General features: G+C 47.2%; 1 protein-coding gene across 4 annotated transcripts in view; it reads right to left on the reverse strand.

Annotated features, from left to right (window-relative positions):
- The window catches only part of Pdia5 (protein disulfide isomerase associated 5), a 93,612-nt gene that overhangs the window by 36,852 nt on the left and 31,597 nt on the right, over positions 1-25,163 (reverse strand). For all 4 annotated transcript variants that reach the window (XR_384604.4, XR_384603.4, XR_384605.4 and 1 more), the window contains exons 4-8: positions 22,303-22,386; positions 21,937-21,982; positions 19,292-19,384; positions 15,244-15,304; positions 3,954-4,021 (exon numbers count right to left, since the gene is read on the reverse strand). Coding sequence is in view for 1 of the 4 variants with exons in the window: in NM_028295.1 (NP_082571.1) it covers positions 3,954-4,021; positions 15,244-15,304; positions 19,292-19,384; positions 21,937-21,982; positions 22,303-22,386 (352 nt within the window). In the remaining 3 variants the exon portion in view is untranslated. The remainder of the gene's footprint in view (positions 1-3,953; positions 4,022-15,243; positions 15,305-19,291; positions 19,385-21,936; positions 21,983-22,302; positions 22,387-25,163) is intronic.

Below are 25,163 nucleotides of genomic sequence, written 5' to 3' on the forward strand. Positions count from 1 at the left end.
AAGAAACTGGAGATGCTCAAAGGCCCAGTGGGGTTGTGGGTAAGGGCAAGAGGGCAGCACATTTATGTAGCTGAACCTGGAAGCATCTCAGCTGCTGACCAGTATGTCATTAGTTAGCAGCAGGGAGGACTGATGTACGTGACTCATCACCACTCAATGACAGTGCCGAAGGGTCAGACTTGAGTTTGGAAAATGGCAAAGGTGGCATATCCCTGCTGACCTGTCCTGACTTCCTGCATGACATCATCAGGCTAGACACCTCCCAAGCTCTGTAGCAGAAGACAACTTCTGACCCTTACCACAGGCACAGCCAGACAAAAGAACTCAAGGATGACAGAGATGGAGAGGAAGGAGGCTGGATGTTTCAGACCAGCTGGATTTTAGTGGTGGAGAGGGCAAGCCTTTGGTTCCTGAGGTGAGCAGTCTATATGAGCCCCGCTATGCTCTGTGTGCAAAGGCAGAAAGCAATCAACACCTCTGGGTTGCTCAGTCCCCCAGTCCTGTGGCTGGCTTCTGGGAAAGTACCACTATACACTGAGGCCCAGCCCAGAAACCAGGGCTCTTTCCACTTTAAGTAGATGGTGAAGGAACAGAATGTTATAAAAGCCGCTTTCCTAATAAACTAAAATAGAAATGGAACAAAACAAACCTCAAACAAGAAAACACACAAGAAAGGAAACGTGAGTTGACAGATGCCCTGGGCAGAGATAACTTATATATGGCCTTCACTCCACTGCTTAATTCAAGGACAAGCTTCCCCACTTTTTGATAATGTCACTAGTCAGTGGTTGCCAACCTTCCCAATGCTGCCTGCCACCCTTTAATACAGTTCCTCATGTTGTGGTGACCCCCAACCATAAAATTATTTTTGTTGCTAAATCACAACTGTAGTTTTGCTACTGTTAGGAATCTTTTTTTTTTTTAAGATTTGTTTATTTATGTTCTTTATATGAGTATTCTGTAACTGTCTTCAGACACACCAGTAGAGGGCATCAGACCCCATTACAGATGGTTGTGAGCCACCATGTGGTTGCTGGGATTTGAACTCAGGACCCCTGGAAGAGCAGTCACTGCTCTTAGCTGCTGAGCCATCTCTCCAGCCCCTGTTAGGAATCTTAATGGTGTCTGTGGTTTCCGATTGTCTTAGTTATGGTTTTACTGCTGTGAACGGATACCATGACCAAGGCAACTCTTATAAGAACAACATTTAACTGGGGTTGGCTTACAGGTTCAGAGATTCAATCCATTATCATCAAGGTGGGAACATGGCAACATCCAGGCAGGCATGGCGCAGGAGAAGCCCAGAGTTCTACATCTTCATCTGAAGGCTCCTAGCAGAATACTGGCTTCCAGGCAGCTAGGATGAAGGTCCTAAATCCTACACCCACCGTGACATACCTACTCCAACAAACGCCACTCCCTGGGCCAAGCATATACAAACCATAATACCAATGGTCTTAGGTGACCCCTCTGAAAGGGTCATTCAATACCTCACCCAGGGGTTGTGACCCACAGGTTCAGAACTTCAGGTCATGGGTGGAACTAGAATGGGCAACTTTTAGATCTCTAGATTGGACTCAGAAAGGAAGAACAGGTCCCCTTGAACACAAGGACACTTCAGGGCCAACTTAACACAACAGCCTGGCATAAGCCCTTGGCCAAAGGCAAAGTCCCTAACCTACAAGCCTCCTTCTTACTGTGTACCTGAGCTTCATAACCAATACTCTGGATTCCTTTAGAAGGAGAGAATATCATTCTAGATAAACACAGAGCCTAAAAATAAAACAAGCCCAGGAGTGATACACTCCACACTCCCTCATTGGTCAGCATGGACTGGGTACCTTCTATGCTCTGTGGTGAGGAAACACACTTGACTTGAACACAGCTCCTGCTTCCAGGAAGCAGATCGTAACTATATTAAATGGTAACGTGATATGATGGATGCAGAAACAGAGCTGGGCCTGTGTGCGGGGCACAGATAAGTCCTGTGGGAGTGTGGGCAGGGCCCTGGGGGAGGACACTGAGGTGGACAGAGGGGGCAGTGTCTGAGCTTCTTCAGACAAGGTTCAGAAGGTGTATATGGCTGAACCTGGCAAGGGGGGTAACTCATAGTCTGATTTGAGGCTTGAGTTATTTATTTGACAGTTTCACAGAGTTCGGAAGTCGAGCTGAGCAGTTCGAAGTGTACACGGGCACAGGCAAGGAGAACATGGTGGGTAATTAAGTCTTTTCTCCAGGCTAAATAATCTTAAAATATGGTTATCTATTGAGGCCCCAAAAATGTGCGGTGAAATTTCCCTAGAGTGGTGTATATGTACCTCAAGGCCAAACGTCTTCAGGCAAGCTACTAAAAATTCATTAGTGAGAAGCAGGTAGGACCACAGTGTTGCCCCAGAATGAGGTCACAGAGAGAGCAATGGTTCCTGTAAATCAACCCTGCAGCCCAATTGCAGGCAATCCCCCTGTCTACGTGATGCCGCTTACATTGACTTTGAACTAATCCCCACTTAATTTGATCCACAAAGATTGGGATGCTGTTTCAAGACTTCAGATCTCCTATAATGGGATGTGGGCCAGACTCGTTGAGATGGCTCCTCTGATAACCTTCTGTGAGTGGTGTATAGATTTTTCCATGCTCCTAAGAGCAGCAGATGCTTTGCTGGCTGCCACCAAAAACGCTGCTTCTGGTTGAGTGCAGAAATGGACAAACATCCAGAGAAGCAGTCTAAGCAGGGTAGCTATCTGCACACTCAAGTTCACAGCCTCTTTCCTATCAGCCAAGAGCTAGAAAGGACTCAAATGTCCACTGAACACTAAACAGATAAGCCATGGGTTTGTGTACATGTGTGTATAATACACAGCTAGTGTGTGTGCATGAGTGTAGATTACACAGCTTTAAAGAGGAAATGGTGTCATGTGCTACAACGTGGGTAGACTGGAAGACATCACACTAAGCAAAATATGCCAGTTACAAATGATAAATACTGTATGAGTCCACTTTAACGAGGGAATCTAGCCTCAAAATCATGGAAACAGAAAACAGAAAGATTCATATGAAGGGCAGGGGTGAGGAGCAAAGGGGGAGTTCATATGGAGAGCAAGGTTTCAGTTTTATAAGATGAGGACTTGGAGATCTGTTTCACAACAGTGTAAACATACTCAGGTCTTACGTTTATGTGTGTCTGAGATAGTTAGCGTAACAAGGGTGCTCCTTACTTGGTCTGGGAAATGGACAGACTCACGGCAGAAGACACGCAGGCAGGCGGGAGGAAGCCCTCTGTGATGGAACTCAGCCCATCTCACCCTCTCAGCTGAATGCTCACATCAGTACCAGCTTGCTCGTTCTGGCTTCTCTGAAGAACTGCTTCCCTAATGGTTTCTCCTCCTGCGTTCCCTAAGAGTAAGTTTCCCTGGGACCCACTGGCCTCTCTACACTTTTCTCCTTCCTTTTTTGAGGGATTGTCTATAGTCTTGGTTCTGTAGTTCTCCTGTCTGGGCTTGTTTTCTACGTTCTGCTCTGCTTCCTGCCTCCCCACCCAGGGCCCAGAGACCTAGGGCAAGCGTGATTTCTGTGAACCTGCTCTGAAACCAGGTAGAGCTCTGCTCCAGTGCATCCCTAGTACCACCAACCCCCTTCTTTGCCAATGGACTCCCCAGCAACTGCTGCATCTACTTTGGACCCCAATGCCTAAAATGCTAGACTTCAGACGTCTGCCCTTGTTCCTTGGCTCTGGTTTGCTGGCTTCCTCACGTGTCATCACCGGCCTCTGACAGGTACCAAACACTCCTGCTCTGAAAACACTGTGAGGTTAGTTCTCCACCTTCACAGAACAGGTCTCAGAAGCAACCTGGGCAGCAGGAGGTAGCCTCATGGCTCAGAGTCTGCCCTCTCCATGCAATCCTGGCCCCAAGTCACAACACCAGCCCTGCTGCCCCCTCGGCACCTTACTTACAATGTGGCCTCGCACTTGGGTGGCAGCCTTCTGGAAATGTGGCATGATTCTCTTGCACATGCTGCACCCTGATAGGCAGAAGAAAAAACGAAACCCAGTTATAATGATGATAGACCTTGAGCTCCCCTCCCAGCCCTCAAACTAAGCCAGAACCACCCACAAACATCTACACCATCTCCACATACATTGGGAATCTCAGGGCTTGTCCTGGGCCCTGTGGAACCCAACAGGATAGAAAGCAAAGATCTGGTTGCCAGAGAATTTACAAGCACAACACAAGATGGAAGCCCTAGTGTCTCCAAGGATCTCGGATGAGATAAGCAAAGGTATCAATGAGAAGAGCAAAGCCCACAGTGTTCCAGCATGGCTGAACAGCTTCACGGCAACGCAGGGAACCAGGACAGATGTTGAGAGCAGCTAAAAGATGCCCTTCGTACCCAGCCAGGGATGGCAAATGAACCAGAGTCAAATGCCATTAGAAAGGAAAAATTGTGACTATAAGTACAATGACTTTTGGGACTTTCATGCCTCTTTTCTCTTCCATTTACAAGCATAATTAGACAATAAACTGGAGGCAGCCCCAGCGTGAAAGGTGCTGGCTCCTGCAGGTGGGGAGAGCACTGGACCAGCACTCGGGACCGAGACGCTAAACTTTACTCTGGCTGCTGACACCCTTGGCAACATTACCTCCTTTCTGAGCTGTTCTTCCTGGCAAATGGAGGTGGAAAACAAAGCCGGACTTCCCTGCTCTGCACAGGAGCTTGTGGCTCTGCCTTCCCAGGTTTTTATGGTCTGAATGGTCATATTCTTTCCTCTCTCGGGGTGGTAATGCATCCACACCAGCATTGGTAGGTTTGTGGCAAATATCCACTACTGCCTCAGAGCCAGCTTGATAGAAACTTGACCCTTCCGTCTAAATCCAAACAGAGAAGGCCACATTTCTGCACTGACCTCATGGGGCACATGATCTAGCTCCCTCAGTCACCAGGAATTGTGATGTGCCAAGCTGTTACTGTTTCTGTCCGCTAGCCTGCTGCAGAGAAGCTCTGAGAGGTGTTATCTGAAGGCCACAGAAACCAAGGCTGACTGGAACTCTAGTCAGGTGGGTTCTCATCTCAAAGAGCAAGGCCATGCCTTGATTGGTGGTGACAGGGTGACAAGCTCACACCCTGGAAGGCTGTAAGCCAAGAATCCAGGTGGGAGGGACTGCTCACTTTCCAAGGGCAGACAGAGGCATGGAGAGAGAATGGGGCTGGGGGGAGAGAAAGAGGGAGTGGGGAGGAGAGGGGGAGAGGAAGAAAGGGAGAGAGAGGAGGGAGAGTCTGTGGGCCTGTTTCTGTGTGTCTGTCTGTCCTCTTCCTGGAACGATCCAACCCTTCCAGGTAACAAGTCTACTACTAGGAGAGACACCGACGCAAAAAATTCTGACAGAACACTACAAATACCCTACAGCCTGCCTGACATTCCTGCCTGACAGATGGGTACACAGATACAACCTCAACCACAGGTTACAAACCCTGAGTGTGTGAAATGGTCCTGGGAAGACTAGTGTCTCTCTTTTGCTGTCTAGTCACCCTGGCATGGACACTCTTGCCCTTGCTGTGGAGACTTCCAAAGGAAGACAGAAACTGGGCTGTTCTCTAGTGGAAGCACACAAGCCATTGCCCAAGGCATGGAAAGCAATAGATGTACACACAGAGAAATGCACTCTGCCCCAGGGAATCAGACTCCATCTGCATCTGACTGTCCCTGACTCCTGAGGGCTATGGGATGATGGTCAAGTGCATTCAGTGTCTCTTGAAGGTTATGGGACTCGGGCTATGCCCATCTGTGAAGACAGTGCCTGCCCCACAGCTACAGAACCACCAGGAGAGTAAGCAGAGCCTGCCCCAGCAGGGGGTCGCTCAGTGCCCAAGGGGCATCTCAGATCAACACAGGGCACTGTCAGAGACCATCCCGTGAGAAAGTGAGCCCTTCACAATCTCCCTAACAGGCCAAATGGCCTTGTACTAAGAGCTGGTTATCACCCCCTTCCTCCCTATTCCTTTCTTGGCACCTGAGGCTGTAAAAACTAAATTATAGTCCCCTCTTCCCTATCTCTTCCTGAGTTCCCATGCCATCCAAGGTCATGAGTTATGCCTGAGCCCAGCCTGACCCCCAAGGCTGTCAAGGAGGATCGATGTTCCAGAGATAAGATCCAGAGTGCCCGCTGCCTGGCGCCTGACTTCGGCCCCCATGTCAGCAGATGCCCACTTCTTTGTTCTTTGTATAATTCTCCCTCGACCCCTCCCATATTCCCCGCAACGTATGCTTTAAAAAGAAGGCACCTCAGCCTAATAAACGAGACCTTGATAGGTTCAATCTACTTGGTCCTCCGACTCTCTTTCTTTTCATCCCATTTTCTTCCAGGTTCTCGGTCCCCCTCGCACCCACGAATAACTGAATCCCGCAGGACGGGATAGGGCACGAGTCAGCTCTCCATCCATACTGGGAGAGCTACTGCCGCTGGAGTAGAGGGACGTAACACCATTCTGGGAGTAAAGTAAGGAGCACGGACAGCGCCGCTCTTCCACTTCACTGCCCACCAGGCCAGCCAGCCAGCCATCGGGAGCAAATCTGACCACCTGTCCCCACAGGGGTGGCCGCTCTTCCAGCTCTGCCCATCTGTAGCCTACAGCAAATATACTCCCCAGCTGTCCCAGGGGCAGAGGCCAGCAGTTCAGTAACAAGAAGGTCCTGAGAGGATGAGGAAGAACCAGAAACCCCAGGCTATCCCCATTTCCATTCTAACTACAAAAACAGAGCTGGTACCATGCTTTCCACCTAAACTTCTCTTCCTGGGATTCAACGGCGAGGTAGGGGATGAGGTAAGACCGATCATCGCTCCCGAAGCCCCAAACCCGGAGCAGACAGCCTTTCCATTTTCTCATTAATTCAGTGAACAAACATTTACTGAGAAAGCAGCAGGGCCTGGGGACCCTGATGCCTTGTCACAGCTAAAGGCTCCCACAGTCTCTGGGTTTATTCATTCACGTGTAATCATAAGATCAGAGTCCTGACAGATTGCTGGGTGAGGGGAGGGCTGTGAATCCCACTAGCGGGGCCACAGCAGCTGGGTCGGTCTAGGTATAATAAAAGCCTGAGTTAGTTTCATCAAACACACACACATAACAAAAAGGATCTGGGGGTCCCTGGGACCTTGGAGGCTGTCCAGTCTGACCCTCCGTGGGAAGTTTAACTTTAGCAAGTCAGTTTTCTCCTTCCGTTCCCACCACTAATATGCTCGGCGACACCTTTGAGGCTCCCAACCCTCCAGCCTCAGCCTTCTATTATTAAAGACAATCTCTGCTGCAATGAGCAGCACCGGCCCACTGCCAGGAAGCCTGAGAGAGTGGGTGGGGCAGATGGCACCAACATCAGGCTGCGAGTGCTAGTGAATGCGCTTTTAAAATGATTGATGGAGTTACCAGGAGCCTTGGGTAGCTTAGACCACAGTCCTGCCTCCTGGCACGCACTGCCCAGCAACACTCACATCCAGTCCTTACAGTTTCAGTTCATCAGTGTGCTGAATCCTAGAGGTTGGGACAAACCAAAGGAGGCCCCACTGCTCCAGATGCCAAAGAGGAAGGGTGATTTCTGAAGCAAGCTGCAGCTGAATGCCTAGTCAGGTCCTCAGACAAGGCAGGGGGGGGGGGTCTTAGACAACGAGCCATGGTAAAACTTCAGACATGGTGTAACTGGGCTCCTCCTATACTCAGGAATACCCGAGGCCAAGAGGGTTTTGGAGGAGGCTGGGGCTGGATAGAGACTCTTATGTTGTCATGGAGAACAAAGCACAGGCCCAATCAGGCAAAGCTGCCAGAACCCCAAGGAGGCATCTGGCCAGAGGTGCACACAGCACAGAGAACAGGGCAAGGGCCTCTACTCAGGGAAGTTAGGTAGGCTTGAGAGTCAACAGAAGACTGAGACCACAGACTGTGCCACCCCCACCACTCAAACTCCAACTCGTAACTTCCTCCCACAACTGACAATCCCTTCGGGCTTCCGGAAGGGCATGTGTGGCCCCAGGGTCATAGTTCAGAGCCTCACCTTATCCAATCATGATAAGAGTTGGGACTATGTGTCTGTAGGAGGGGTTAGACAGTACTTCCTTGAGACTCTGTTACCAGTACTTAATCAGCTGACCAGCAGCCATAGATGTACAGACATGGCTGTGTTCCAATAAAACTTTATTATAAAAACAGTGGAGAGAACCTGACAGCTTCTGGAACAGGCAGAAGCACAGAGGCGCTGAGGCAGCACCCTTTGTGGGCCGGGGACAGCCAGCCACCGTCCGGACCGGAGGACAGGTGCCCGCCCGGCTGGGGAGGCGGCCTAAGCCACAGCAGCAGCGGTCGCCATCTTGGTCCGAGACCCGCCGAACTTAGGAAATTAGTCTGAACAGGTGAGAGGGTGCGCCAGAGAACCTGACAGCTTCTGGAACAGGCGGAAGCACAGAGGCGCTGAGGCAGCACCCTTTGTGGGCCGGGGACAGCCGGCCACCTTCCGGACCGGAGGACAGGTGCCCACCCGGCTGGGGAGGCGGCCTAAGCCACAGCAGCAGCGGCGGTCGCCATCTTGGTCCCGGGACTCCAAGGAACTTAGGAATTTAGTCTGCTTAGGTGAGAGTCTGTACCACCTGGGAACTGCCAAAGCAACACAGTGTCTGAGAAAGGTCCTGTTTTGGGCCATCTTCTTCGGCCAGGAGGAGGTCCAAATACAAGATATCTGCGCACCTTCCCTGTAAGAGAGCTTGCCAGCAGAGAGTGCTCTGAGCACTGAAACTCAGAGGAGAGAATCTGTCTCCCAGGTCTGCTGATAGACGGTAACAGAATCACCAGAAGAACAATCTCTAAACAGAGTCAACTATAACTACTAACTCCAGAGATTACCAGATGGCGAAAGGTAAACGGAGGAATCTTACTAACAGGAACCAAGACCACTCACCATCACCAGAACCCAGCACACCCACTTCGCCCAGTCCAGGGGACCCCAACACACCTGAGAACCTAGACCTAGATTTAAAAGCATATCTCATGATGATGGTAGAGGACATCAAGAAGGACTTTAATAAATCACTTAAAGAAATACAGGAGAACACTGCTAAAGAGTTACAAGTCCTTAAAGAAAAACAGGAAAACACAATCAAACAGGTAGAAGTCCTTACAGAAAAAGAGGAAAAAACATACAAACAGGTGATGGAAATGAACAAAACCATACTAGACCTAAAAAGGGAAGTAGACACAATAAAGAAAACTCAAAGCGAGGCAACACTAGAGATAGAAACCCTAGGAAAGAAATCTGGAACCATAGATTTGAGCATCAGCAACAGAATACAAGAGATGGAAGAGAGAATCTCAGGTGCAGAAGATTCCATAGAGAACATCGGCACAACAATCAAAGAAAATGGAAAATGCAAAAAGATCCTAACTCAAAATATCCAGGAAATCCAGGACACAATAAGAAGACCAAACGTACGGATAATAGGAGTGGATGAGAATGAAGATTTTCAACTCAAAGGTCCAGCAAACATCTTCAACAAAATTATTGAAGAAAACTTCCCAAATCTAAAGAATGAGATGCATATGAACATACAAGAAGCCTACAGAACTCCAAATAGACTGGACCAGAAAAGAAATTCCTCCCGACACATAATAATCAGAACATCAAATGCACTAAATAAAGATAGAATACTAAAAGCAGTAAGGGAAAAAGGTCAAGTAACATATAAAGGCAAGCCTATCAGAATTACACCAGATTTTTCACCAGAGACTATGAAAGCCAGAAGAGCCTGGACAGATGTTATACAGACACTAAGAGAACACAAACTGCAGCCCAGGCTACTATACCCAGCCAAACTCTCAATTATCATAGAGGGAGAAACCAAAGTATTCCACGACAAAACCAAATTCACGCATTATCTCTCCACGAATCCAGCCCTTCAAAGGATAATAACAGAAAAAAACCAATACAAGAACGGGAACAACGCCCTAGAAAAAACAAGAAGGTAATCCCTCAACAAACCTAAAAGAAGACAGCCACAAGAACAGAATGCCACCTTTAACAACTAAAATAACAGGAAGCAACAATTACTTTTCCTTAATATCTCTTAACATCAATGGTCTCAACTCGCCAATAAAAAGACATAGACTAACAAACTGGCTACACAAACAAGACCCAACATTTTGCTGCTTACAGGAAACTCATCTCAGAGAAAAAGATAGACACTACCTCAGAATGAAAGGCTGGAAAACAATTTTCCAAGCAAATGGTATGAAGAAACAAGCAGGAGTAGCCATCCTAATATCTGATAAGATTGACTTCCAACCCAAAGTCATCAAAAAAGACAAGGAGGGACACTTCATTCTCATCAAAGGTAAAATCCTCCAAGAGGAACTCTCAATTCTGAATATCTATGCTCCAAATACAAGAGCAGCCACATTCACTAAAGAAACTTTAGTAAAGCTCAAAGCGCACATTGCGCCTCACACAATAATAGTGGGAGACTTCAACACACCACTTTCACCAATGGACAGATCATGGAAACAGAAACTAAACAGGGACACACTGAAACTAACAGAAGTGATGAAACAAATGGATCTGACAGATATCTACAGAACATTTTATCCTAAAACAAAAGGATATACCTTCTTCTCAGCACCTCATGGTACCTTCTCCAAAATTGACCACATAATAGGTCACAAATCAGGCCTCAACAGATTCAAAAATATTGAAATTGTCCCATGTATCCTATCAGATCACCATGCACTAAGGCTGATCTTCAATAACAAAATAAATAACAGAAAGCCAACATTCACATGGAAACTGAACAACACTCTTCTCAATGATACCTTGGTCAAGGAAGGAATAAAGAAAGAAATTAAAGACTTTTTAGAGTTTAATGAAAATGAAGCTACAACGTACCCAAACCTTTGGGACACAATGAAAGCATTTCTAAGAGGGAAACTCATAGCTATGAGTGCCTTCAAGAAAAAACGGGAGAGAGCACATACTAGCAGCTTGACAACACATCTAAAAGCTCTAGAAAAAAAGGAAGCAAATTCACCCAAGAGGAGTAGACGGCAGGAAATAATCAAACTCAGGGGTGAAATCAACCAAGTGGAAACAAGAAGAACTATTCAAAGAATTAACCAAACGAGGAGTTGGTTCTTTGAGAAAATCAACAAGATAGATAAACCCTTAGCTAGACTCACTAAAGGGCACAGGGACAAAATCCTAATTAACAAAATCAGAAATGAAAAGGGAGACATAACAACAGATCCTGAAGAAATCCAAAACACCATCAGATCCTTCTACAAAAGGCTATACTCAACAAAACTGGAAAACCTGGATGAAATGGACAAATTTCTGGACAGATACCAGGTACCAAAGTTGAATCAGGATCAAGTTGACCTTCTAAACAGTCCCATATCCCCTAAAGAAATAGAAGCAGTTATTAATAGTCTACCAGCCAAAAAAAGCCCAGGACCAGACGGGTTTAGTGCAGAGTTCTATCAGACCTTCAAAGAAGATCTAACTCCAGTTCTGCACAAACTTTTTCACAAGATAGAAGTAGAAGGTATTCTACCCAACTCATTTTATGAAGCCACTATTACTCTGATACCTAAACCACAGAAAGATCCAACAAAGATAGAGAACTTCAGACCAATTTCTCTTATGAACATCGATGCAAAAATTCTTAATAAAATTCTCGCTAACCGAATCCACGAACACATTAAAGCAATCATCCATCCTGACCAAGTAGGTTTTATTCCAGAGATGCAGGGATGGTTTAATATACGAAAATCCATCAATGTAATCCATTATATAAACAAACTCAAAGACAAAAACCACATGATCATCTCGTTAGATGCAGAAAAAGCATTTGACAAGATCCAACACCCATTCATGATAAAAGTTCTGGAAAGATCAGGAATTCAAGGCCAATACCTAAACATGATAAAAGCAATCTACAGCAAACCAGTAGCCAACATCAAAGTAAATGGAGAGAAGCTGGAAGCAATCCCACTAAAATCAGGGACTAGACAAGGCTGCCCACTTTCTCCCTACCTTTTCAACATAGTACTTGAAGTATTAGCCAGAGCAATTCGACAACAAAAGGAGATCAAGGGGATACAAATTGGAAAAGAGGAAGTCAAAATATCACTTTTTGCAGATGATATGATAGTATATATAAGTGACCCTAAAAATTCCAACAGAGAACTCCTAAACCTGATAAACAGCTTCGGTGAAGTAGCTGGATATAAAATTAACTCAAACAAGTCAATGGCCTTTCTCTACACAAAGAATAAACAGGCTGAGAAAGAAATTAGGGAAACAACACCCTTCTCAATAGCCACAAATAATATAAAATATCTCGGCGTGACTCTAACGAAGGAAGTGAAAGATCTGTATGATAAAAACTTCAAGTCCCTGAAGAAAGAAATTAAAGAAGATCTCAGAAGATGGAAAGATCTCCCATGCTCATGGATTGGCAGGACCAACATTGTAAAAATGGCTATCTTGCCAAAAGCAATCTACAGATTCAATGCAATCCCCATTAAAATTCCAACTCAATTCTTCAACGAATTAGAAGGAGCAATTTGCAAATTCATCTGGAATAACAAAAAACCGAGGATAGCAAAAACTCTTCTCAAGGATAAAAGAACCTCTGGTGGAATCACCATGCCTGACCTAAAGCTTTACTACAGAGCAATTGTGATAAAAACTGCATGGTACTGGTATAGAGACAGACAAGTGGACCAATGGAATAGAATTGAAGACCCAGAAATGAACCCACACACCTATGGTCACTTGATCTTCGACAAGGGAGCCAAAACCATCCAGTGGAAGAAAGACAGCATTTTCAACAATTGGTGCTGGCACAACTGGTTGTTATCATGTAGAAGAATGCGAATCGATCCATACTTATCTCCTTGTACTAAGGTCAAATCTAAGTGGATCAAGGAACTTCACATAAAACCAGAGACACTGAAACTTATAGAGGAGAAAGTGGGGAAAAGCCTTGAAGATATGGGCACAGGGGAAAAATTCCTGAACAGAACAGCAATGGCTTGTGCTGTAAGATCGAGAATTGACAAATGGGACCTAATGAAACTCCAAAGTTTCTGCAAGGCAAAAGACACTGTCTATAAGACAAAAAGACCACCAACAGACTGGGAAAGGATCTTTACCTATCCTAAATCAGATAGGGGACTAATATCCAACATATATAAAGAACTCAAGAAGGTGGACCTCAGAAAATCAAATAACCCCCTTAAAAAATGGGGCTCAGAACTGAACAAAGAATTCTCACCTGAGGAATACCGAATGGCAGAGAAGCACCTGAAAAAATGTTCAACATCCTTAATCATCAGGGAAATGCAAATCAAAACAACCCTGAGATTCCACCTCACACCAGTGAGAATGGCTAAGATCAAAAATTCAGGTGACAGCAGATGCTGGCGAGGATGTGGAGAAAGAGGAACACTCCTCCATTGTTGGTGGGATTGCAGGCTTGTACAACCACTCTGGAAATCAGTCTGGCGGTTCCTCAGAAAATTGGACATAGTACTACCGGAGGATCCAGCAATACCTCTCCTGGGCATATATCCAGAAGAAGCCCCAACTGGTAAGAAGGACACATGCTCCACTATGTTCATAGCAGCCTTATTTATAATAGCCAGAAACTGGAAAGAACCCAGATGCCCCTCAACAGAGGAATGGATACAGAAAATGTGGTACATCTACACAATGGAGTACTACTCAGCTATTAAAAAGAATGAATTTATGAAATTCCTAGCCAAATGGATGGACCTGGAGAGCATCATCCTGAGTGAGGTAACACAATCACAAAGGAACTCACACAATATGTACTCACTGATAAGTGGATACTAGCCCAAAACCTAGGATACCCACGATATAAGATACAATTTCCTAGACACATGAAACTCAAGAAAAATGAAGACTGAAGTGTGGACACTATGCCCCTCCTTAGAAGTGGGAACAAAACACCCATGGAAGGAGTTACAGAAACAAAGTATGGAGCTGAGATGAAAGGATGGACCATGTAGAGACTGCCATATCCAGGGATCCACCCCATAATCAGCTTCCAAATGCTGACACCATTGCATACACTAGCAAGATTTTACTGAAAGGACCCAGATGTAGCTGTCTCTTGTGAGACTATGCCGGGGCCTAGCAAACACAGAAGTGGATGCTCACAGTCAGCTAATGGATGGATCACAGGGCTCCCAATGGAGGAGCTAGAGAAAGTACCCAAGGAGCTAAAGGGATCTTCAACCCTATAGGTGGAACAACATTATGAACTAACCAGTACCCCTGAGCTCTTGACTCTAGCTGCATATGTATCAAAAGATGGCCTAGTCGGCCATCACTGGAAAGAGAGGCCCATTGGACACGCAGACTTTGTGTGCCCCGGTACAGGGGAACGCCAGGGCCAAAGGGGGGGAGTGGGTGGGTAGGGGAGTGGGGGTGGGTGGGTAAGGGGGACTTTTGGTATAGCATTGGAAATGTAAATGAGCTAAATACCTAATAAAAAATGGAAAAAAAAAATAAAAATAAAAAAATAAAAACAGTGAGCCACGGGGCCACAGTTTGCTGAACCACATCAGAGGCTTATAAACAGCAGGCATAGCAAACAGTTTTCCAGTGAAACAGAATACACTATTCATCTGGTACAGGACACAGCATGTGCTAAGGGTGAGTATGGTTTTGTGACACAGCCTCAGCTTATTTACATGTGATTTACATATATTTATAGTGCTGGCTGGTGATGTAAAATATTTTCAAGTCTGTGAAACGCAGTTAACAGGTTAACCCTGGTCCCCTGGTCCTGCCAGATGACACAAGCAGTGCTGTGGGAGCCAATGTCCCAGAGGACGACAGGCTTGGGGTGGGGACGAGCGGCAAGCTCAAGAGCTTACAGCAGGGCTGCAGCAGAACTACAGCACACACTGAGACGGAGGGCACACTCTGCGGACCCAAGGGCCAGAGTGCAAGAAGGCAGAACTGAGTACACAAGACTCCCTATAGTGTTCAGGGTGGACAGGGCGGGAGCCTGCCAATTCCAGTGGAGAGAGAAAGAGAAAGAGAGCAGCAGGAAGATGGGAGTCAGTCAGAAAGGCTAAAAGAAAGGTCACGAGGTGGAGAGACCAGGGCCCTAGGCAACCATGGCTGCCTACCACCAGCAGAGCCTAAATGGAACCTGGGCCAAGGAGCATTCACTTACAGGGAGCATAGAACATCATGAGCAGTGGCTTCTCTTCTCTCTTCAGGAGTCGTCTGAAGTCCTGAGGCACAAAGAGAAAAAAGACAGGAGGTCACACACAAGGAGACAGCATGGAAACTCGGGCCGCCTTTGCCCCGGGAACCAGTGATAGGAGGCACAGAGGTGTACACTTCAGAATTCACGTGAGACCCAGTCACAGCCCAACAGGAGATGGAAGAACCTCGGGGTGCCCTATCCTAGACCACTCTGTAGTCAGAGAGGAGGAAACCGGGTCTCAGAGAGGACAGCTGGCTCTTCCAAATCACTGGGTGAGGTGAAGTAGCCAAGACCAGCTACTAACTATCAGCTCCATCTATCAAAGCTAAAGACACCAAGGTGCCATTTTTCCATGAGATGACTGAACCGGCCAGCCCTCCATGTGATTTTGAGAGCAAGTGTGTCTCAGTAAAGGGGTCCATTTTCAGTAAAGGGGATCTGCGTGGCCACGGGGATCTGCTGGCTGAAGTAACAGACTGTGAGCCCACACTGGTAAATCTCTTCCTTGGCTTCAGCTCTACCACCACCGTGGAGCCGCCATGGGTCCACAGTGCCCAGAAGGACACAGAAGCCTGGGCCACAACCCAGGGCATCATAAACAAGATCACCTGTATTTGTGAAAGTTAGGTCAGCACCCGGCACGTTATCTGAGAACATAAGGTGATCTGTTAGATCAATGTGGTAAACATAAAAAGGAAAAGGGTTATCATGATGCTTGAAACAACCCCGCTCTCCATTGAGAGCCAGCGAAGGACGAGGAAATGGAGCCGGCTGAGGGCTGCAGCGAGCTGGGGCTGCAGCGAGCGCCACCACAGAGCGTATTTTGATTACAGCAAGTTCCTCTAACCAGCTTTCGCAGAAGAAAATTAGAGGCTTTTTCTCTTGAATAATAAGGAAAATAAAAGAAAAAATTTAAAATGCATCTTACTGACAGCAACATGGCATTAAGTGTATAAACGGCAGCAGATCCCAACACAATAGAGTCCAACCGCAGCATTAAAACAGCGGAAGAGGCATATTTAATGTCACAGTGAGATGTGAGTGTTATACTGGGGGAGGGGAGCTTTACAGAACAGCATATGAATGCAACAACGTTCTTCTGGGTAAAAATATTTATGTATGCATTACCTTAAAAGCCTGGAAGCCTACAAAAATATCAGTAGCGGGCCATCTCTCAGTGAAGAGACAGGGTGATTTGTGGCTTTCTTTTATGCATAAGCTATACTTTCTAAATATTCAACGGCAAAAGTGTATCACTTAAATTTTTTTTAGCTAGATAAAAAAAGATTTTAATTTTTTCTGGGAATCTAAAACGTTCTGAAAAAAAAAATCTTGAAAAACTTACTCTTATTTACACCCACAGAGGGGCTAGGTACTTGTTTTAAAACAGAATTGTAATCAGATGTTAACCTAAATAACAACCAAAGAAGGGAGCTTTAAGAAGCCATGGTATGTGGGCTAGGGCTGTAGCTCAGAAGGAGGACGTTTGCTTAGCACACATAAGGCCCCGGCTTGAGTCTTAACACTGGGAGAGAAGAATCATGGCGCTTATTTGGGAGTGGCAGATGCTGAGTCTGCCAAGGAACCAAGGGCATAGTGTAAGAGACACTTCAACAGCAAAATGAAGGTGATGATGTAAGTTAGTTAGGTATACCGAGAGGCTGGACAGGCATCTCTGCAGAGGCATCCCTGTGTACGGCTGTGGCAGCAGCCTTTGTAATGTGGCCCTGGACACTAGTTCTCATTATCAGGCTAGTGCATGAGCATTCCCGCCTTCACAGATTTATTTAATTTTTAATTTTTTTTGAGGTGAGAGTAAGGCTTAAAACGTGACTACATTTTAATACTAATAACCTTCAAACAGATATTTGGCCCTAACTGGGGATCAAAGATAGAAACACTTTAAATATTATCTTCTGGGATCTCTGCAGTTTAAAAACCCAGTAAAAGATGTGAGAAGGAAAGGTTTGATCATACCTAGCCTATAAAAATTTGGCCTCACAGCTGGGCATAGTAGCACGTGCCTTTAATCCCAGTACATGTGAGACAGGTCTCTGTGAGTTCAAGGTCAGCCTGGTCTATATTTTACATTCCAGGATAGCCAGCTACACAGTGAGACCTTATCTTGAAAACAAAACTAAAAAAAAAAAAAAACAAAAAACAAAAAACAAAAAACTGGGGCTCACATCATTAATAATGAGTTACAATGGAAAGTACTGAAAAGTATGGAATTTTAAGCTTACTAACTAAACCACTAATTTAACTTGACTATTGAACCTTTAGCTATCCGTGGGGATTCTAACTTCAGAAAAGCAGCAATATCTTTTGTTTTTGCAAAAGTGAGAACAGCACAGAGAATAATAACAGGACTATGGACAGAGGTGAAAAAAAACCTTAATATTCTTACAGTTACAGAAGACACGAATAGGATGTTCAGGATGGGGCGGGGCAGAGACAGGTAGTTGCTCTCCGTTACCATGGAACAATCGGTGTGCCTGTTCTCTTCCCAGCATTCAAGCCACCCCTGACACCTGCCTGACCCCCATGCCAGGTGCTTTCTAAAAATCTATACCTTCTAGGTGACAAGCCTGATACTTCCTGCCTCCGAATGTGGACTTCTAATACTTAGACTGATTTCTGGGCAGGCCACAATGATCATATATGATCCCACCCTCCAGAAAGTAAGAAAGAAAAGAAAAGAAAAGAAAAGAAAAGAAAAGAAAAGAAAAGAAAAGAAAAGAAAAGAAAAGAAAAGAAAAGAAGGAAGGAAGGAGAGGGAGGGAGAGAGAGAGAGAGAGAGAGAGAGAGAGAGAGAAAGGAAGGAAGCCATCATTTCCTTTTGGGTTAATAAGCATTAAGAGTAGTCAATCATTTTAGCCACACCCTTAATCCCAGCACTCAGAGACAGAGACAGGTGGATCTCTTAATTCAAAGCCAGCATAGTCTATATAGTGAGTTCCAGAAAAGCCAGGGCTACACAGAGGCCCTGTCTCAATAAACAAACAAACAAACAAACAAAGAAGAAAAAAGAGAAAAAGAAAAGAAAGAGTAGTTAATAATTTTAAATGAAAGAAAGGTGAGAGGAGGCAAATGAAAACAAGTTATATTTTATTTAATCAAGAAAGTACAAAAAAACAATAACAACAACAACAACAAAAACCAAACAACAACAACAAAAAAGATTTAGGCTGGGCGTAGTGGCGCATGCCTTTAATCCCAGCACTTGGGAGGCAGAGGCAGGCGGATTTCTGAGGTCGAGGCCAGCCTGGTCTACAAAGTGAGTTCCAGGTCAGCCAGGGCTACACAGAGAAACCCTGTCTCAAAAAACCAAACCAAACCAAACCAAACCAAAAAACAAACAAACAAAAAAAGAAAGTAAGAGCCATTCCGGTCTGCCCCCCTTTAGAGGGTTACTGCCTGCCTCAGACCATATGAAATCTAAAGTTAGCACCTGTTGTCACCCACCATATGAAGGCATGGCTATATAAACAGACACCAGAACAATGAGATCTGAGGCTATCCAGAAGCACACGCAGTCAAGAAGGCTAAGGGTCAGGCTAATTACAGCTCTGCTCCAGTCATTAAGAACTAGTGAACACAAACGAGGCTCATCCCTGCACCTTCTCACCCAGCCAGTTCGGAAAATGCAGCGTAAGAAGGTAAAGAATTTGCTCCAAGTTACACATGACTCCAGGAGGGACTCCAAACTGATCCCAGCAACATTTGCCTTACACAGTGCCAGGGGGCAGGTAAGTCTACTCTGCTAAGGAACATCTGAACATTTCAAACATATTAAACGAGGCAGTGGAGAACGGAGACTTCTCAGGTCGTCATCTAGGAGTCTGTTAGCTGTGGTGCGGGGCCAGAACTGAGCATCAAACAGTGGGGTCCTGGTCTCATTCGGATGGAGCAAAGGGCACAAGGGCTCACTCGTGCCCACGAGCCCTCTCCTCGGGACACCCAGGTACCAGGAGGCTCTAGCACCCACCAGAACCAATGGGGAATAGGTTACCTTCTCACTGTCGATGTGCACAACATCTTTGGCTCCAGGATCTTCTTCCCACAGTGGGGGACCTTTAGGGTCTTTCAGAAAGGCCACTATGGACTAAGGGAGAACAAAAGAAAAAAAAAAAAAACTTTAGTAAGGAAATGAGAGAGGTGGCAGACCCAGAAACCTACTCTGCTACCTATGGGAATATCCAGGCACACTGAGTGCCAGTCGCAAGGCTGCAGGTGACACTTGCTGGGACGGGGAAATGAAATTTCTTGTCTGTGGACATTACCACTAAGTGATCTAAAATTTATTCCCAGCACCTCCCCCATGGCACTACTGATCAGCTGACGGGGCTCTGCTCCTCTAACCTTGTACCTTGAGACAATAAGCTGGCTTCCTCAAACAGAGACAACCCCACACTTCACCTACAAGTCTCCCCCCTCACTCCCCAGAAGCCTTTAAGCTCAACTGAACAAAGATCTCCAGGCTTCTGCCAAAGAGAGAGACATCCTTCCAGAACGCTAAGCCCTTCCGCTGTCAATGTCCTAAGCAAGTAACCGCAGCACTCAGCACTCAGCACTCAGCACTCAGCACTCAGCACTCAGCACTCAGCACTGGCTCGGGAGATCATGTTCCACACTGCTGATAAGAGAGCCGGCCTTAGAGGCTTGGTTAGTGTGAGCCAGTAGGGCCCAGGCGAGGAAACACCAGGCCAGGCTGTCTACCACCCATGGCCTGGTGCATGCTGTGACACTTCTTTCCCTGGATCTTCTGGATCGGTGTAATGGAGCTACAACGTCTGGCTGGGCATCATTCGGAGATGAGCTGAGCCATCGGTTCCAAGAGGAGAAGGATAACCAGCTACTCTCCATGCCACCACGCGCATGGCACTTTCCTCTCAGTCTGGGAAATGATGTTCAAGGAGTACCATCCGTAGACTCTGAGCCGAGCTTCAGAGTTCCCACAAACTCCGCACCCCTACCCAGCATCAAGGAAACGAACAAAACAAAAGGATGGTGTGGATAGAGAAAGGAAACAGAGGAGCCATGCTAGAAAGCTGCTGTTGGTATAGGTGTCATTTTCCTTTCACGGATGCTCAATACCACGCGTGGGTCCTTGCACAATGCAAGGAGACAGAACGGGAATCAGCACCTGAGAGCCCACCCTCAGTTACAGGAACATCATGAGCTGGATGCTCAGACTCCAGATAGTCAGGGTAAACGGTATGCCTTCCCTGCCCTACAGAAATCCAGGCACTCTGCCCTGGTCTCTCTTGACCCTATGGGTTTTGAGATTCTATAAACGTAGCTGCTCATACCGAAACCAAAGCCTTTGACCCTGCACGATGCTCGGCTGACTTCTCCAATCTGTTGGCTGATGCAGAAGGGGATACACCTTAGATACAGGACTGTGACAGAGACCACTCTGCCCCCTTCACCAGATACTGCGTGGCAACTGTCCCTGGGCTTCTGGTCACTTCCCTGACACAGAGTTCATGCTGTTCCGGCTCCATGACTCCAGGGGAGACTTTCCGGTGGTCCAAACAGAAACCAGCCTTTCTTTTTCAATATGTGAACAATTCCCCCATCCTGCTTCCCAATCAAATTTTGCTCCTGGGGAACATGTGTTCTTTCTATAAGGACCTTAGCTTATGTTATAACACAGAATACATCTCCAAATGTCTACATGGGTGTTAGGAGAGGAAAGAATCAGGTAGAGAGCCCACAGAGCGGCGGTGCTCAACCTGTAGGTCATGACCCCTTTGGGGGTGGCATATCAGAGTTTTATATTAACATTCACAACAATAGGGAGCTGAGCACTGACAGCTACACAGACAGGAACAACTGGGAAGAGATGTACACAGAGAAAGAGAGACAGGGCAGAGCATGCAGCACAGTGGTAGGGAGAATACCTACTAGGCATGAGACCCCAGGTTCATTCCCCAGTGTGCAGAGAACAGACAGAGACAGGAGCTCAGAGATCAACCCCTGCCTGAGAAGAGGGGGACTTAGAGAACCTGAGTTAAGCTCAGGTTAGAACCAGATGAAATCCATGGCTCCAGCCAAGGTAGGCAGAGACCTTGGACCAGAAGTAGCATACTGGTTTGCAGCAGAAGATGCTGAAGCTAAAGCAATGTTCAAGGCAGTGGAAAGACAGCTCCTCTGGGACAGCTATGTGGTACCTGCAGGTGTGGAACTCTTTATGTAGGCTTTCCACCTGCTTACAGATTGAACAGTGGCAGGGACATTAGGTAACTTCCACATCCCATCTAGAACAAGCCACCTCAGCTTGAAGGTGCCAATGGGCCCCCATGCTTTCCTGGACAGGGTGTGCCCGTCAGTCTATGGGTAGCCACTGTGGGTACCCTCATAGTGAGAAGATGGTTTTGAAGCAAAAGGAGACCCAGGTCTGTGGAGGGGAGAAGCATGATGTCACCTGCCTCGACAGACCGCTCCTAGACATTCACTAACAAGGCCTTGGGTCAACAGCTCTAAACCTGGCCGGATCCTCTGCTAACATCGATCAGTGTTAACGAGAAGAACCCTCGGGAGGTCAGGAAGAGAGAGTCCTTGTGCAACCTGCCCTTTCTCCTTTCAGGGAGACCTGCCAAGCTTCTGGTGTCCATTCAGGCTCCACCCTACTGAGAAGAGAGGCAAATTCACCTTCAACGTCACAGCTCGGTCATACTGCATGTGAAAGGCGCCGTCCCTGTCAAATAAGGGAGAAGAGGCATCAACAGTGTGTTTCAGCTCACAGCCACTGTTCAGAATTCATTCTCTCTCTCTCTCTCTCTCTCTCTCTCTCTCTCTCTCTGTGTGTGTGTGTGTGTGTGTGTGTGTGTGTGTGTGTGTGTTGCTCTCTATGTCTCTGTGTCTATCTTTCTTTCTAAGAAATAATGGTAAGTACCGGGAGGAGGGGGGAATCATTCTGAAATGATCTAAATTTACCTAGAATCTGCTGTCCACTGAAACTACCAATAAAAGCTCTCAGCACTCACTCCGAGATTGGAAAAGCCCACGTGTACTTACTGGTAATGGAATAATTCAATCTTTTTGTCCTTTGGGCTGAGGTCAACTTTCATCTTCTTGCACAATTTTCTACTCTCTGCGTCACTGAAAGACAGAAATGTTGGGGGAACATTTGTTACCTGAAGTCGGCCCATAGGTGTTGACAACAGAATCCGATGGAGACGGAAAAACAGGGCAGAAGACCTGGAATTCTCGGACCAGAAGAAGTCCAAGAGGAGGGTGTGGCTCGGAGGGAGAATAACTGACTGACACAGTCTGTGCTGGTCAGGAGAGGAAGTGAGCAGACAGGGAGAGGATGTGCTGCCTCAAGGATGGGTCCAGTCAGGGAAAAGCCGGGAGACTCGGGGGTAGGGAGCTCACTGGAGTGAGAAATATAAACCTCAAGCCAGGAACCCTAGTCCCAGTTGATCAGGAAGCTGAGGCAGGAGAATTGCTTGAGCCCAGGAGTTCAAGACTATTGGGGGTGGTGGGGTTAGTCCCTCTACGCCATGGTCTATCACTTGGGGAAGTTTAAAACACTCTGAGCTTCTGCTTCCAGATCTGTGGACATGGTGCCTGAGCAAGATTTTGTTTCTGAGGCTCTGAACATGTGCCACCTGCTACGGGCCATCTGTCTGGGAAAGGGAAATGTCCTGCTATGTTGGAGGATTGCTGAAATCTGTTATAAGCCGGGAAGAAGAGCAGTGCTTCGGTTGCAGGAGCCTCTCCTGTGGTGTCTGAGAATCTACAGGGATCCTTCTGGCAAGCAGTGCCTCCCAGGTGCCCGTCGATGTCCAGGAAGCACTCATACATGACCTGATCTAACTGTGGCATCCTTCCAGAGAGGCCAATAAAGTCTTCAGGTGTGTTCCCTGAACCAGCACTACCCGGGAACTCATTAGACATGCCAAGGCCCCAGCGAGCCTGCCTGCTCCATGAAAGACTCTTGGCTACTTGAGCAAATGTGTCCTAACACTACTCCTGGGCAATCCAGCTATGTGCTGGAGTGTGGGAAGGACCAAGCGGTAGCACTGGCCAGCACTGGTCCTTCTTCCTCTCGCCTCCCTGTCCCAGGCACTTGGAGACTCCCTGCTTTCCCTGCAACCAGCCAAAGGCGACCTGCTGCTCATTTCCCCAGCACCCCATTTGTCATCTCAGGGCCATGGCTCCAGATCTGAACGGGATCAGTGAGAACAGCCTGGCCATCAGACATCTGCTGGATCCGTGACCACACGGCAACAGTCTCCAGGGAAACCGTGGTGCCGGGTCTGGCAGGTACCTGTGGGAAGTTACTTCCTTTGCCACCTGTCGGCACAGCCCATTTCCACACACAGGCACACCAGCTTCCCACAGCTGGGCAGGAGCTCCAGAACAGATGGGCTCATTAAACCACCCAGCTCAATTCTCCAAGCAATATCTTCAGCAGACAAGCAAAACTGCAGGTGCCGATGTAAGAGGGAGAGATTTCCGGGTTAAGAAAACAAGTCTGTCTGGGTGGTGGTGGCTCACACCTTTAGTCCCAGCATTGAGGAGGCAGAGGCAGGATTTCTAAATTCAAGCCCAGCCTGGTCTACAGAATGAGTCTCTAAAAACATAAAAGAGAGAGAGAGAGAGAGAGAAAATATATCTGGAAAAATCAGGAGGTAGAGGTGGATGGAGATGTCACGCTGCCTCCCCTCACAAAGGAAGGACAGGTAACAATATCATCATGGGGGACATAGCTGGCAAAGGACTTGAAACAGGGAGTGTTACGAGAAATTAGTCTGGGGCAGAGGAGAGCAGGACTGGATGGCACAACGCATCAGAAGGCAACCCACGGCATCTGGCCTAGACCCTCTCACCCTAAAGCCTTGAGTATGCTCGGCACACCTCTCTGACAGCAGCCTTCTTGCTCTGGGTTTACCCTGGCCTTTGGGGGAGTCGACTGCGAAGCGGAACTGACGAGGCCTGTGTGCCAAACAGCAGCAAACAAGGCAGCTTTCCCTGTGCTGAACTAAGTTCCTGGGAGAGAGTGCCGTGCTTGGGATACTTAAGACCATCCCTGACACTGCTCACCCATCCGTCTATCCGGTTGGCTGTGTTCAGCTCTGTCCGACCATTTCTTTGATCACTCTCCCATCACCAGGTGGGACCAACAAACCGTGCTTTGGCTGCCATGTGACCTCCTCAAGCCCCAGTCCCAGCCTGACAGTCAGCAGGGCCTGCAATCTTCAAAAAGGATAGGAAGGAAGGATAGGCCCCAGGTCACGGGTCAGCTCACCTCCAAGTCCTTGTGTATTCTGCTAAAACGTAGGCCATGGAAGAGACCCAGAGCTGAAGGCTCAAAAGCCACTTGGGGGGAAAGCTTCACACCAGGCACCATGGGAGAAGCCACAGTCCTCTCACTGTGTGTTCTTAGTGCAGCATCAATCCTAGCTTCTTGGAGAAGTAGGCACCAAAGAGACCAGCCAGTCAGGATTGTTCTTGATTGTCATGGGAGAGTTCTCTGTCCTACCTAGGTCAACTGCTCTGCAGCTGTCCCCTTATTGTCCCGGAGCCACACCTTGTCCTTGCTTGGCATCTGGCAGTCACTCTCATCTAATCCTACCTTTTGCAGCTTCATTGCAGGTCCTGCCTGCTACTGGTGGAGCCAGATCTAGAGCCGGTACAGTTCGGCAGCTAGCTGATAGGCCATCTCTTAAGACAGGTTCAGGCCACAGATTTGGAAAGATCCATTAATGCCCCCTCTTAGCCCCCAGTACTTTCTCTCTCCTTACTCTTACCCCACCTGCTGCTCCTGAGTCTGACTGCCCAGCTTAAGCCATCTAATCAACATGGCTCCCCATACCTGCAGCAGCCACCCAGACTAGCAGCCCCCCTCCCCCACCTGTACATGTGGGTTC

This window comes from Mus musculus, chromosome 16 (assembly GCF_000001635.26).
Source record: "Mus musculus strain C57BL/6J chromosome 16, GRCm38.p6 C57BL/6J".
NCBI lineage: Eukaryota > Metazoa > Chordata > Mammalia > Rodentia > Muridae > Mus > Mus musculus.